This window comes from Struthio camelus, chromosome 2, assembly GCF_040807025.1.
Source record: "Struthio camelus isolate bStrCam1 chromosome 2, bStrCam1.hap1, whole genome shotgun sequence".
Classification (NCBI taxonomy): Eukaryota; Metazoa; Chordata; class Aves; order Struthioniformes; family Struthionidae; genus Struthio; species Struthio camelus.
The window spans coordinates 21,477,208-21,492,540 of NC_090943.1; the positions used below are offsets into that span (position 1 = coordinate 21,477,208).

The 15,333-nt window shown below is 55.7% G+C and overlaps 1 protein-coding gene across 8 annotated transcripts in view; it reads right to left on the bottom strand.

Annotated features, from left to right (window-relative positions):
* The window catches only part of SPAG6 (sperm associated antigen 6), a 46,703-nt gene extending 38,702 nt beyond the window's left edge, over nucleotides 1-8,001 (bottom strand). For 5 of the 8 annotated variants that reach the window (XR_011139592.1, XM_068934576.1, XM_068934573.1 and 2 more), the window contains exons 1-2: nucleotides 6,069-6,186; nucleotides 5,845-5,940 (exon numbers count right to left, since the gene is read on the bottom strand). Coding sequence is in view for 5 of the 8 variants with exons in the window: in XM_068934576.1 (XP_068790677.1) it covers nucleotides 5,845-5,940; nucleotides 6,069-6,093 (121 nt within the window). In the remaining 3 variants the exon portion in view is untranslated. Of the gene's footprint in view, nucleotides 1-4,978; nucleotides 5,169-5,844; nucleotides 5,941-6,068; nucleotides 6,187-7,763 lie in introns of those variants that run through there. The other 3 variants (XM_068934580.1, XM_068934578.1, XM_068934579.1) reach the window with 3 other exon arrangements.
* Nucleotides 8,002-15,333: the final 7,332 nt, after the last annotated feature.

The window sequence follows — 15,333 nt, forward strand, 5'->3', positions numbered from 1 at the left end:
CTTGACAGCAGGGCTAGAGAATTTTGAGGGAACAAGGAGCAGTAAGTTTCTCCTTCCTTAAAAGCTGATTTGGGCTATCATTTCCCAGACCCTGTTTCTACATTAATGGAACAGGACTGATCCTGTTCCAGTATGACTGAGTTTCTGAAAATGCCCTTCACAGAACTAGTTAGTGGCCACCAGCAACATTTCCACACAATTCTTCAGACACACCAAGGTGGTCACAAGGAGCGGTTTCCTTCCAAAGGCCACTTCTTGAGATGAAACAGATGTTGCCAACAAGTTTTACCTTTGAATTTTCTACCTGCAAATCTCCAAACAGGCCAGGAGGCAGAGAAGAGGAGGAATCGTGGAGCAGCAGCAGAGCAGTTGAGTTTTCAGCTCATTGACTTTCAGAAGCAGACAGTCCTCTGGCTTTGGAAATACTTTCTTTCTCCTCTCCTGTCATCTCTCTGGTACTTTCTTTAACACATGGCCTCCTTTCTTTCATCATGTACCACATCAGCAAGCCTCGGGGAAACAGCCACTCTCCTGACTTGTCCTACCACAGCTCCAAAGATGACCTTTTGCCTTCCATCCCCTATTGCACAATTCTCTCCTACTTCTCCTGTTTCTATTTCCTACCCCCTAAGGCTCAGCAAAGCTTTCACCTCAAAAAAAGGTCAGTGCATCCTTCACAAGCTGAGGTGCATAAACCCAAATGTTGAAACAGGCTACATGGGAGCACTGGAGTCTGTCCCCCTTGCAAGATCCAAACAGTGCAAGAACACAGATGTTTTTTTAAGAGAGCAGCTCTTTTTCTGTGCAGCTGACTCAACAGCCCTCCTCCCTGTACCTCCCATGCTCCCAGCAGGCTTTTTACAAAGCACTGCCTGATCAGAGCACATTCTTTTATATTCCTTAAAATGCAGAACTGCATCCTGAAATCCTTTCCCAGAACCTGATCCTCCTTATACAGGGCCAAGTGTCCAACCGGCACATTTAAAATAGGTACATTTAAAATATGTATGCTAAAAGGAAGAGTCTAAAAAAAGTACGAGGGGAAAAAAAAAGTTCGTGTAATTGCATGGAGGAAATAAATCTAAACAGGCTTTTCTCAAAAATAAAGATTCCTGAAACCCCTCCAAAGATTTGGGAATACAGCTTTTAAAGATTGTGACCAATGGAATAGCTCTGGAGCCAGGAGAGAACTACTCCTCATGACATCACCTTTAGCTGGAAGGAAAAAACAAAAAAGAGAGAGAGAGAGACAGAGACAGAGAGAGAGAACATGAAGCAGAAAAAAAGCTGCCATGCCACAAGCGCTTGTGATGGAGGCCTAGTTACAAGCAGGCCAGCCTGGCTCCCAAGCTGCAGCCTCTTGCCAGGGTGGACTGTGAGAACAGATACAGGAAAATACAAGTAAAGGTGCAAGAGGTGGAGAGGACTCAGTCGCACAGGTGGGTGCAGCTTGTATGGGGGAAGTACAAGGACTTGAGAAGTCCCCTGATGCTGGGCAGAAGGGAAAGGAGACACAGGCAGGGTACCGGGAGAAGGGGTTGTGAGCTGGTAGAACGGGAGCACGGTAGAAGATGCAACAGGAGAGTTTTTTCCTGCACACTGACATTTTTGGAACTTGGCTTCTGAAATCCTGAAGACTGACCAGCAAGTAGGTAAGGCAAAGGAACAGAAAATTGAAGTAGTTTGCCCAAGATGATGCAACAAATCACCGGCAGAAATAAGAAGGGAACCCGGGTGTTGAAGGTCCCAGTATCAAGTCCCTTGGCAACACACAAGCTGCTAGACTATGCAGCTTCAAATTTTTTTCCATATTCCAGACTCAGTTTTCTGTATGACTTCCATAGCCACTATGCTAAAGACCGTGATTTAGCCTCAAGAAATGAGTTAAAGAGCTGATCCTGTGATATCTTTAAAGTCAAAAGCTAAGTTGTTGGAGTAAAATCGTTTCTTAATCCTAATGATACCCTTAAATAACTTAAAAGCAACAATCTCATCACCACAAGCTCTAGTGCAAAAACAAATAAAGTATAAAAATTTAATTAATACTGCCAGAGAATATAAAAATGAGTACCCAGGAGTAATGCAGGCCTTATTCTGATATATTTATTCATACTGAATTGTAAATTCCTCAGAAAACATTCTGCTTCAAAGAGACCATTTACAGAGTGCTGCACTTCACAAAGCATAAAAAGAAAGCAGAACTAGGCCCTCAATGACTATATCTCTTAGAAATGCACTGGAGTCAGTTCTAATTTTCTGCTAAATTTTCTAAAAGATAAAAAGCTGCCTGACTCTCAGTGCAAGGAAGAGGGCTCAAGTTCATCTGGCGTCATAATTGAAAAAGGTCCATTTCTAGGATCTGAAAACTTGGAAGGAGGAAGGACTGTGGGGCTCAATAATGCCTTCCAGTGCCAGACTTCATGGGCTGTAGCTGCCAGAGGAATAGATTTATTTTTACAGAATATGTTTAAAATTGTTACTGTCAAAGTAGCTTCTCCCATTAGTCAAGAGCCCTCTAGAAAAGAGATTTGATAAATGAATTGTCTGTCATTGTTCCAAGTGTATATTTACCAAATGAAAAATGCTTAGGGTATTTGGAGGAGGATTTTTTAACTTGTGTATTAGCATTATTAAACATTCAAAGGGCAGATCCTGCAATTATTATTCATGGTAGTATTTAATCATAAAGAACTACCTTATCAAAACTCACCACAGCAGCACAGAGAGCTGGAAAAGGAAGAAGTTCTGAAAATAGAATTTATCTGACTGCTTCTTGCAATGATCTCTCTGTCACTGAAAGCAGCTGTACTCCAACGGACTAGAAGCCCAGGACGTTCTTGACCTTGACAGAGCCGGGGCCAGGTGAGGGTCTCAGCAAAAGTCCAGGGCCAGATTCTAGTTCCCTGGTGGCAACTAAATTCAGGATTCCTGCCTGGTGGGAAAGGCAGCTCCAAGAGCTAGTGTGATTAGATAGCGAAGCCTCAGAAGGAAGATGCATCGGGAAAAGGTGGGTATCCCGCTTCCTCTTTGTGACCTTCTTTTCAGCTTGCCAGTCCCCATTAGCGTCCCTGCAGATTACACAGGAGCCCTCACGCTAGCAGGACATTAAGGTTTCTCAGCAGTAAAACTAGCATAAGAAACTCCCACCTCTGACCCCAGGCTCTCGCTCCCTTTCCATGCTGCAGTTTGCCACCTCCTAACGTGCAGCAATACAGCCGCATTTCTCTGTTTTGATGCTGTGTAAGCAGTGCTTATAGTGTAGTCAACAGTTATTTTTTAAACACGCTTCCACCTTGCATAATGTTAGCAGGTCCAGAGACACTTTCACAAAGAACAAGAAGGTCTCAAACTATTATTTAACTTTTAATATGACATTAAGAATTTATCAAAAGGACTTCTACAAGTGGGATCAAATGTTTTACTCCTTGAGCACTTTGATCTTTCACTGTTGCCAGTTTAAATTTTGAATATTCTGGGAACGTAAGCCAAGGCAAATAACGCAGGAATACAGCACAGTACACTTTAAGGGCTCAATTTTGCTCAAATTCAGGTCAATGTAATCTTGCCTTCTCTTTCAGATGGAAAAAGACTGAACCCTAGCAACCTTTGAGATCCAATAGAAGAACCTTGCCAAGTGCCCTTGACTCCTAATGCTAATAGGAAATGACAGCAGGCAAAGACTTTCTGCATCTTCTTAAAACAGTGATCTCAAGGAATAATTAACTTTCTTTACCAGAATAAGCAAATAGCTCCCATCTTGTATATAAAGATAGATAGATAGATATATAGACAGATATCTTTGTTTCTCAAATCATTGCTCTCAAATTTTATTAGAGGCAGCTCACTAGATCAGCACCATAAAAGGCATGCCAGTTGTCTGCTAGACAGCTATGTCTCCGAATATTTGTACTGGTCCTTTTTTTAAAGGAGTTAACTACATCTCATATAGGGCAAGGTTTTAAAACCTGTCTCTGGCACATCCAGAAAAGGTCAAAACTAACAACTATTGTTACCATTTTATAATTATGAACTGATTTTAAAGATAGGAATCAGCAAAGGGGAGTTAAGTATTTGTGGGCCCCTGTAATTCAAATAATTTGTGAAAGGAAACACTGCATTTGCAGACATTGCCCTCTTTTCTAGCATCTCACAAGATATTTAAAGCCTGTGAAAAAGCAGCTCAGCAACAGAATGAGCCAAGAAGGATCATATGCTACACAAATGCCCTTTTCCACATTACTGTCCCAGGGCCTGATTCTGCATTCCTTATGCACTTAACCCTCAGAGCAAACCTCAGCTACTCACAGGATAGTTTCAGGCCTCTGAACCAATTATTTCCTCTACACAAGTACCAGTCCAGTTCTGAGGAAAAGCTACCATTCAGATTACTTCAAAAAAATATTTTAAGAACAAGAAATACAATGTAATTACAGTTAGCCTGGCATTTTGTTTGCATTCTTAAAACAGAAACTTTCTGTATTTTTGAAAGTACTTCAGTGTAAGAACTCAGGTTTAACGGGGACTCTCTCTGCAGGCAGCTAATAGCTCCAGAAATGTAAGCAGACATATGGGGTCTTTTCTCACAAATAAAATATAAGCTACTCCTGTCACCAAAATGTCCCATTTAATATAAATTAAAGTGGTAGCAATAATTCACTGAAAATGAACAAAAAAAATAAAAATCAAGAAACACAGCAAGGCAATATAAAAGGCCTGGAGTTAGTGTATCACTTCCATAATGAAAGTAAATGTGTCTTTAACAATTATTTAAGTGATCAATTTTCAACAAAACTACTTCAGCACAAAGTTGTAATTTTATAAAACTGGTTTTCTTCTTGGGGTTTTGTTTGTTTGTTTCCCCTGTATCTCGGAAAAGACTGCCAACTTTAGAAGATCTGAGAAACAAGTATTTAAAACAAAATCAAGACAAATCAAAACACAATCAATTCATGAATATCATATAGTAAATTAAGCCCACCTTTACAGCACTTTTCAAACTGTCTTTCAGATATCAGTTACTCAGTGGTTCTTCTTTTTCCTCTTTTTCCTAAACAACTCGGGAACTTTGAACAAGAGGAGCAGGTCAGCCGGATGCCAGCCCCACAGCAGCTGGTAGGAGTGCTCCATCGGCTCCTAATGCTACAGACTCTCAATTTGGTTCACGACACCTCCCAAGAGCAACACAGCAAAAGTAAATCTCTTGTAAGCTTGAGCACATCCGATGGTGAAAAGCGTTGAGGAATTTATGAATAACTTGTGAAGCTAGTAAAAAACTAGTTGAAGTAGTTTCCTTTGCAAATCAGTGCTAGCTTCACTACGAATTCTACTTTGCGTACAGTCCATAAAACGGCGTTGGAGGCACGGGGAAGTAAATTACAAAACGGATTATGCTGACAAATTTTCCTCCTTATAGAAATAAGCCAGAATCCTTACGAGACCAAAGCTAGAGACGCTTACAACATAAAAGAGAAACAGAGCTAAAACTACAGACAAGTTAGGCAACTGGCAGGCGGGATCGAGGAGTACAGCTAGCTCTCGCCCCAGAGGGCTCGGCAAACGCGCCCCGCAGCGCACGGCCGGGCGGAACCGGCAAACCCCGGCGCGCAAACGCTCGTCGGGAACTAAACGGCCGGCCGGGGCGGGGGGGGGACAGATCCAACCCGAAGCGACCTGCCGGCCCCGCCGGCGGCGCCCAGCACCCAGCACCCGGCCGGGCGGCGGCCGCGCTGCGCGCTGCCCCGCGGCCTGCCCGCCGCGGGGCCGCCCCCGCCGGCCGGTCGGGGCCGCGCGGCGTGGGAGCGCGGGGAGCGGCGCGGGCGCGCAGCGGGGGCAGGGGGCGCGTACCTGCGTTCTGGAGGGTCTCGATGTTCTGCGACCTGGAGGCGAGCTCGGCCACCGCCTGCACGAACTGCGTCCGGGCGCGCTGGTACTGCTCGAACACTGCGGGCGGCACCCGCCCCGGCGCCGTCAGCCACCGCGCCGCGCTGGGCACGGCGGCGGCCGACCCGGCCCCGGCCCCGGCCCCCCCGGCCCCGGCCCCGGCCCCGGCCCCGCCGCCCCGGCCCTACCTTGCAGAACCTGCCTCTGGCTCATGGCGGCGGCGGCGCGGCCGCGGCAGGCTGCGCACCCCGCGCAGGGCCGCACTGTGTACGCGTCTCCCTGGCAACCGGGCGGAAGCTGGGCCGGGCGGGGGGGCGGGGCCGGGCCGGGCGGGGCGGGCCGCCGCCTGGTGACATCACGCGGCCGCGCGCCCCGCAGCCCGGCCGGGCCCGGCCCGCGCGTGGCGGCGCGCGGCTGGTCGCGGGGCGCGCTGCGCTGCGCTGCGCGGCGCGGAGCGGCGGTGCAGTGCGCGGCGCTGCGCTGCGTGCCCGCGGCTGGCTTTGCACGGGTGTGCGGTGGATGCAGGGAGGCTGTGCCCGGAGACAGGGGTGTCGCTCCCCGCGTGCAGACGCGCAGGGGGACACACGTCTGCGGGCTGTGTGTCCGTAGCGAGAGAGGGCGTCATGCGCGTATTGCTGCGGGTCTGTCGCGAGTGCCCACGCACCGGCGCCAAGAGAGATGTGTAGCAGGATGGGGATGCCGAGCTGTGCTCGCAGGGAGCTGGGCACGGGGAGCTGCCTGCCCTTGGGAGCTCTGCGAGAGGGGCAGTGGGATGGGGAAGGAGAACGGGGAGGGCCCGGGGGCGGGGGGGTAGGGGTGGCATAGGGAAGGGCAGGAGAAAGGGGTGGGATGGGGACAGGGACAGGGATAGGGATGGGATAGGGAAGGGAAGGAGAAGGGGAAGGGGTGGGATGCGAAAGGGAAGGGCAGGGGGTGGGGAAGGGGAAGGGATGGGATAGGGAAGGGAAGCAAAAAGGGATGGGGATAGGGATAGGGATGGGGATGGGGAAGGGATGGGAAGCAAAAAGGGATGGGGATAGAGATGGGGATAGGGATAGGGATGGGGATGGGGATAGGGATGGGGATGGCGAAGGGAAAAGCAGGAGAAGGGGAAGGGTGGGGATAGGGACAGGGAAGGGAAGGGCAGGAGAAGGGGATGGGCAGAGGGGTAGGGATGGGATAGGGAAGGTCAGGGGCAGGCCAGGGCCGGCGGGGCCAGACGGCCTTGCGGGGTCTCGGCGGGGGCAGCGGGCCGGGCCGCCGGGCTCCGCGGCCGCCCGCGCAGCTCAGCGCGGGGCGGGCCGGGGACCGGGGGCCTCGGCGGCCTGGGCGAGAGCCGGGCCGGGGCGGGCGGGGGCGGCCCCGCGGCGCCGCACCGCTGACATTTAGCGGTGGCGTCGGCGGCCGTACCGCAAGGGCTGCTCGCTTTCAAAATTGAGATGTTTTTCCTGCACGTCATGAGGTCGGAGGGGATGGAAAGGCGGCGAGGGCAGCGCGGAGCAGTGCCCCGCGGCAGCGGGACGGCGCCACTTCCGCGGGGCGCTGGCCGAGGGCTCCCCGCTGCCCAGGCGGAGTGCAGAAAGCTGCTGCCGCCGCTGCGCGCCCGCGGGGGCTGCGCGGGGGCAGGGGAGTCCGTGCTTCTCTCCGTGGGCCGCTCTCCGACCGCCTGCGCGCAACCCCGCGCCGCGGCGGCCCCGGCTGGGACCGGTCGCCGGACGGCTGCCGCGCCCCGCTCCGCCCCGCGCAACTTCCGCAGGGCCGGCGGGGAGAAGGGGGAAGGGCTCGGCAGGCAGGGAAGCGCAGGCCTGCCGCGGGCGGGAACTCCCCGGTGCTACGCGGGCTGAGTCATAGCATTGCCCTCCGCGCCCGCGGGACCCCCCTACCCGGCTGTCGCTGTCACTCGAGTCACGGGGGGAAAAAAGAAAAAGAAGATAAGGGCGGCAGCAGCGCACCGGAGCCGCCCCCACGGCTGCTTCATGCTTCGGGAGGGGGAACTTTTTTCCCTTTTTTTGTCCCCTCCCTTTTCTTTTCATCACTCCGATTCCTCCTCGGGGATCTCCGCTATGGCATTACGCTCCCGCTCCGGGACTCTTGCGCTGCGCGGAGAGCAAGCGCGGCCGGGGAGCGCCCGCGCAGCTCGCGGGGCGGCGGAGGGCGGCAGCGGCGCGGCGGGGCGCGCAGCGGCGGCGGAGGGCGGCCGGGGCAGGGCGCGGGAGCGGCGCGCTCCCGCGGGGGCCGGCCGTTGCCCGCAGCCGCCCGCGCAGCGCTGCGCGCCCCGCGCCAGCCCCGCTCCTGCTGCTCCTGCTCGGGACGCCGTTGTCTCTCCGGCAGCTTCTGACCCCTCAGTGCACGGGGAGCGCTACGGCCAGCGCCGAAAGGGGCACTGGCGCTAGGGAAGACCTGCAGCCAGCAACTTTCTGGCTTCATCAGGCTCAAGCACTCTTCCTACGTTTCAAACAGTATTTTTTTTCCGAAGTGTACCACTGTGTTAGGCAGCCTAGGGACTGACTTCCACTTTCCGCACATTAGTGGCTCAGTGTCCGAGGACTACTTACGAACTTCAGAGCGGGTCAGCCAGAGGATGCTTACCTCTCTGGGCAAATGCAGCCCTGGAGGTCCTTACAGCAACTGGTTCAAGCGGTGGGACTGAAAAATAAAATCAAGGTTCTCAAGACTGGAATACAAATAGACTCCGCATCTGCTCCTGTATCTTTTGAGGGCGATTCCCAAGACGCTGGATATTTGTGAACGAAGTTGCTAGTGAACTCTGCTATCGATCAAGCTGCTCTGAGTGAAATTATGATTCACAGCCAGAGTTACTATTCAATAAAAAATGTTCCTTTTTTCCTCCCACCCTCTAACGCATGGTGTCTTCATGATTTCATAGGCTGGTGTTTTGGTCTGCAAGAGTACTAAATGTGCTAAATGTACAAAACCAGATGACCCACACGGCACAAACGCCTTATTTGATAGGTAATAAAAAGTTTTATCTCATACCTTGAAGTTGAAGGGAGCAATTATTTCAGCCACATTTTAAAAGTTTGAAAAAGTGGAAGAAAGACACGTAATGCTAATAAATAATCCCTGTACTTGCTCATCTGAAAATGAGGTGAGCTAACATAAACAGTATTATGGTCTAAAATGAGCCACGTGTTTCCAGGAGTATTTAATGCGAAAAAAATATCTCTTTAAGCAAACAAAACTGGCGATTTGTTGTTCTTTACAAATAAATAAGACAAGTTAAATCAGATTGGTGAGAAGGTCGTTTGTCACAGAAAGTATTTTGGGAAATTATCACCATGTGTACTTGAGAAGGGAACAGCTGTTAAACACATTTCTTTACACTTATTTCTGTTCTTAAGTTAAATAAAAAAATAAACAAACGGTGAAGAATTACTTCCAGAGGTTTTTTTTTAAAGCAGATGTGTCGATTACAGATAAATTGATTTATCTGTGTAATTAAGTCTACTGCTTCGCGTAGTTGTGAAGCAGCAAAACACACTCTGAACACCTCCCAAGCCTGCTGTTACGTTTCGTTCCTTGATACTGAGAGTCTGCTCACATAGTTAATAATAATAATGAGGAATAAACACCATGCAAATACGGTCTACGGAAATGTCTCCGGTTCTCGCAAAAGTACTGAAGACGGAAAATCATTTATGGAAATGACGTAGTTGTGAGACTTCATTGCCGGCTGCTTGAGTGCTTATTAATAGGAAACCTGTATCCTTAAGCGGGTCGTGTTGGTAACGACTGCACTACCGCACACTTCAGCTTAAAAAATAAACCACACGCCGGGGGAAAAATCAACAATTCTCTAAATTAATAATATATATTCACTTTCTAGTGGGTGTTTCTCAAGCTCAGCCTTTGGTTCAGCGGGAAACACGAGGGCAGCGGGGCGGGGAAACACCGTTTTGCCCAGGCGGGTGCCGGGCAGGGCTGCCCGGCGTTTGGGGCGGCGCGGGCTGCGGGGCAGCGTGCCGCGGGCTCCCGGCGCCCGCCCGACGGAGCCGTCCCCGTCCCCGGCACCGGCACCGGCTCCGCGGCGCGGGCGGGCTGAAAGCGCGGCGCCTCAGCTCCGCGCCCGCGCACCGTTCTCAGGTGCTCTCACGGCTCCCCCGTGCGCCGCTGCTATGTACGGTAAACGCGTGAGGACGCCCCGAAACTGCGCGACAGGCATGAGAAGGTGAGGTGCTTCCGCGCCTGGAGGCGGTGAGGTCCCTGCGGCATCCCAGAGTGCTCGGTGCGCCGTCCTGCCAGCCCGCTGCGAGGCTCCGCGGCCGCGAAGATCCCGCAGCTGGCGGATCCGAGCTCCCACCCCACCGTGTCCCCTGGCACTGCGAGGCGCTGCCCCACGGCGCCTGGCGCTCCAAGCCCCCTTCGCTGGCTCTCGGAGCGCATCATGCTGACCACTTGCCACTTGCGAGGCAAATTGTTTAGGCGTGCTAAAAAGAAGAAAGAAAAACAGGCTTTGAGCATATATTAACACAAAAAGGAGTTTTTAATTCTGGGCTCGCACGACTAGGCATGTTTAGTGGGAAGAGCAATGCGCACACTCATCAGGTTTCTCCCATGGTTCAGAGTTTAAAGTGCTTGATTTTTTGGAAGCGGTGTGTTTAAGCATGGAAAGGTCAGTAAGAGCGAATGGGATCTAGAAAACTGAAACGCTCTCCAGAATATATTTTTCTGAGTGAGGGATCCCCAACTCCGTGTGTATCTGTATTAAAATATAATATTTGAATCACTAGAGTGAATAATTTAATTTTCAAATTTAAGTTTGGCTTTGACATTGCCAGATTTTAGCAAGGACTCCATCAGAGGGATCATAGCAGTGGGGTGTTCCCTGCCTTTTGCCCGAGCTTTGGCTCGGGTCTCCAGGAACTCACGATATTCTGGGTCCTCTCTTCGGATTTTTGGTAATGAGTTTAATTTGTCAGACCTTCCTATGGAGTAAATTAGTTCTGTGAGGCGATGACAGAAACGCGGAGGCATTTCAAACCTACTAGAGAGAGGAGCTCTTCTTTTTCTTCACCTCAGAACACGGCGTTGGCAGCTGAACAGGCATCTGTAACTCGTAAACGTATAAATCGTGCAGATTTGGCCAGCGGAGATTAGTGCACTAAGGCAAGAGATTTGCACTCGGCAAAGGCAGAATAAAAATAACAAGGGATAATTACACTGGAAAGGGGTGAAACATTTCAGGTTGACTTGCAGGATGGGACCAGGAAATATAAGCTGGCAGGGCTGAGCCCTTTCTACCACGTGCATCTGGTTACACCTCTGGTTTCCTGCGGAACCGTCAGCGCTTGTGCAGTACCAGAAAAAAAAAGACAAATATTTTGGGACGTTCCAAAACTGAAACCCGGAGCTTAATTTATTCTGGGGAGTTGAAAGTAATGAGGTCTTCCTTTGTGTCTGTTGCTCCGGGGAAGGGTGTGTGCCGCCTTGGCGCTGAGCGCCGCCCGTATCTATCTATGTAAAAACACGAGCGATTCACCCACCCATGCTGCTACGATTGCGGGCGCTGGCAGTTCGTAACAATGCGCCCAGACAATGCGAGATACGCGGCGCCTGGGCTGCTGAGGCGGGGGTGCCGGGCCCCTATTTCGCTCTGGATTTGGGAAGAGCAAATCCGCGCGATGCCCCGCGCCGCCGCGTCCCCCTGCCCCGACATTGTCCCCGGCAGCCGCGGAAACGCAGCAGCCGCTCGGCGACATCCCGCTCTGCAGAAGAAGGTGTAACGAGAGGCACCAGCAGCAGCAAAGGCTGCAAATCGCTGTCGTGTGGTTGCTATTAGCAACAAATCAGCTGAACAGCCTGCAAACCCCAAGCACCTAGCGCGGAGGTGGCAAGGAAAACGCCAGGAGCGGCGAGGCTGGGGCCGGCGGCGCTCTCCCGAGGGGGGACCGCCCGCCTCCCCGCAGCCCTGGGCTCTCCCTCGGGGAGCGGCCGCCGAGCGCAGGGCGAGGGGGCCACTGCTGCCACCGCGCTGCTCCCCAGCTCCAGGAAAGGGGAAAGGCAACCCACTTAAAAGAGACAAAATGGCAGCTCGTGGCTTGTAGGCATCCCTGGGAGCGCTGAGCGCCTCCCTCGCCGCTGCCGGTCCCCTCTGCTGCCAGCCCGTCGGTGCGGGGTGGCTTTCCCCGAGCCCTTGGCCTGCCCGCGGCGGCCTCGCCTCCCCGCAGCGCAGCGGCGCCGCGTCCTCTGCCCGCAGCCCGCTGGCCCGTTGCCGCCGGCGCAGCGGCAGGGCCCCGCGAGGGGATGCCATCCCTGGGGGGCAGAGCCGCCCCTCTCCGGCCCAGCCCGCAGCCCCCAGCCTCGCGCGGAAAAGGCCGCCGAGGGGGGCTGCAACCTCTGCGCGCCGCGGAGCCGCCGCTGCCTCGGCTGCGGCTCTGCTCTCGCAGCACCCCGGGGCCGGCCGGGCCCTTCGGCAGTGCCAGCATCCTCCCGCAGCGCCGTGTTTGTGTCGTTGTTTGCTGTTTTGGTTATTGGAGGGAGGGATGTACATGGGTTTTTGCTTTTCTTTTTTCCCTTTTCCTTTTTTCTGTTTCCTTTTTTTTTTCTTTTTTTTAGGATCGGCCCGTTTTGGAGGCCTCCTATAGCCGCAGGACCTTTTGCACGGCGTTTTCTCACGGATTAGAAAGAGCCTCGTCGAGGAGGTACCGAGCGAGCATCTCCCCCACGTCCAGCGGGAGGAGCGAGGGAAGCCGAGCCCGGCGGAGGCCCCGGCTGCAGCGAGGCGCCTCCCGCTCCCGGTCTCGGCCGCGGCGCACCGGGGAGGCGGCGCGGGAGGCAGACATCGGCGGCGCGGAGACCGGCGCGGGAGCGGAGGGGGAAGGGCTCAATGCCCCTGCTGGCTGCTGTTAATTGAAGAGTGCCTCCCTGCCATCGAGGAGATTTCACCGAGCGGCCGAGCCCCCGCATCCCCGGCCAGCGGCGACGTCCAGCGCTTTGTCTCCGCAGCCGAGGGGCGATATTCAGCTGCGGGCCATGCAAATACAAGCGCCAAATGGCGGCGGCGACCTCCTCCCCTCGCTCGGGGAGGCCCGCGGCACCCCAGGGCCGGGTTGGGCCGTGGGGAGGGACCGCGGGGTCCCGGTGTCACGGCGGACGGGGACACAGGGCCGTGCGCCGGGCTGCCGCAAAGGCACGTCGCTATCCCCCTTCCCCGGCGCGCCCATCCCCAATTCTCGGGCTCGCTGGCGCACCCCGAGGGCAGGACGGAGGGGTCCGCCCGGCGGCGGCGGGGCGCCGAGCGGTGCGGAGCGCGCGTGGGGAGCGGCGCTCCGTAGCTCCTCGCGGAGGGTGGGTGCGGCTGGGGGCGGCCGGCGGGGCGCGCCCACCCGGCCCGGCCCGGCCCGGCCCGGCGGGGGGCCGGGGCGCCGCGGTCCGAGGAGCCGGCGGCAGCGCCGGGCCGGGCCGGGCCGCGGGGGCGGGGCGGGACGGGGCGGGGGAGCCCACGCGCGGCGGGTCCCGCGCGCCGCCCCCCGCGCGCCCCGTTCGAATCTGGCGGCAGCGCGGGGGGAAGTTCCGCAGGCGCGACGCGGCCGAGCTGCGCAGGCGCAAGATGGCCTCTGCGGGCGGCGGCGGCGGCGGCGGCAGCGGCGGGGCGCGGAGCGGCGCGGGGCGGCCGCGGGGCCCGCCGCTGCCGCGTAGTTCCCTAGACACCCGCTGGCCCGAAGGAAGGAGCCGCGGGGACCGCGCTGGGTCGCGCTCCTGTCCCGCCCCGCCGACGGCGCGGCGCGGCGCGGTGCCGTTTCGGGGCCCACCGCGGAACTTCCGCGGCGCGGCGCGGGGGAGGCGGCGGCGCGGCGCGGGAGAGGCGGCGGGCGCCTCGCGGCCCGAGGCGGTACCGCCCCCGCAGCGCCGCTCGCGGCTTTTCCGCGCCCGCCGCTGCCCGAGCGCGGCGCGGCGCGGCCCGGCTCCGCGGCAGCAAAGCGGCGCGGAGGTTCCGCCGCGCTGCCTGCCCCGCCCGCCCCCCGCCGGGAAAAACCTCCGTTTGCGCCGGGAATTACGTGTCCTTCCCGCGGCACCCGTTACGGATTTTTTTTAAATTATATTTTTTAAACGCGTGTCAGTGTTAAGTAGAAACGTCGCCCGCAAGCAGGCGGGGAGAGCGCGCCCTGGCCGCGTCTCCGCGGGCATCCGGGCGTCGATCCTCGGGGCCGGTGGGCCGGCCGCGGGGCGCCCGGGGGCTCCGCGCCGCGCAGCCCGCGCCGGCGGCGGCCGCCAGCCCTTCCGACGGGAGAGCACCTTCTGCTGGCGGCGTCCTCTCGGCAGGAGATGTTCAGAAAACATGAAAAAGAAACTGTTTATAGTAAAATAAAGGAAATCCGTTTCAAGTACCCAGACTAGAAGCAAGAACGTTAAAAATTAACAGCGGAAACAGGAAACACTTATCTGTGTAAACATTGTCTCAGAATTTCACCAGAGGAAAATCGGGAGGGTGCAAGGTACTCAGCGGGCTGGGGCTGCCGCGCCGAGGCGCGCTACCTGCCGCGGGCGCGGAGCCGGCCGCCTCCCCGCACCGAGGCTGCAAAGCGCCGCGGCAGCCCGACCCTCGCGGATCGGTTTGGTGGCAAAGACGGGAACTGCAGGAGTCCCCGCGCCGCGGGCCCGGCCAGACGTGCTGCTGGGCAGCCGGTGGCACCGCGGCTCAGCGCGCAAAGGCGGCGCGCCCGGGCTCCGCGGCCCCTGCCCGGCCCCGCCGCCTCCCGGGGCTGAGGCTCCGCGGCGGCGGCGGCGGCGGCGGCGGCGGGATGGCCGGGGAGACAGGACGGGAAACGCCATTTCACGTGGAAGTTCGTCTGGCGCTTTATTCGTCTCTGCTTTTGCATTTCGGTGCCCTCGTTCATTACAAATGAAAAAAAAAAAAAAGGAAAAAATAAAGAGGAAAAAATTAAAGGAAAAAAAAAAGGAGAAAAACGCTTTGGAATAAAGTTATCCGGTAGCGGCGCCGGCGCTGGCCGGCCCCGGGGCACGGCCGCGGGGAGCCTCTCGCCGCCGCTGCTTTTTCACGGGACGTGACCGATTTCCCGCAGTTCATCTACTGCGCCCGCACTCCGGTACCGGCCTGCTGGGAGACAACGGCGCGGCCCGTTTGGAGCAAAGCTTCATGCTCGAGGGCAAACAGCTCAGCCTACGAAGCTCTTCACACTCCTTCTTCTTCTCTTTTTTATATTCCTGCTTTTCTTTCCCCTCTTCGAGCCTGCCTTCCCCGGCGCCTGCGGAGCTCTCCGCGCCCCTTCTCCCTCTCCTTCCCGGGGCTGACCTACCCCCCTTCGTGGCCGGGCACAAAAGCAGCGCCTGAACCGCAGGCAGCTCAGCCAGGCAGCTCACTTTGCGACGGACCAAGAGAGAAAAACGTACTTTTCCAGCGGATGCAAAACACGCCTGCCTCTACCTTCTTCCACATATAGGACAGATTGATTGTTGAACAAGCTAATAAAA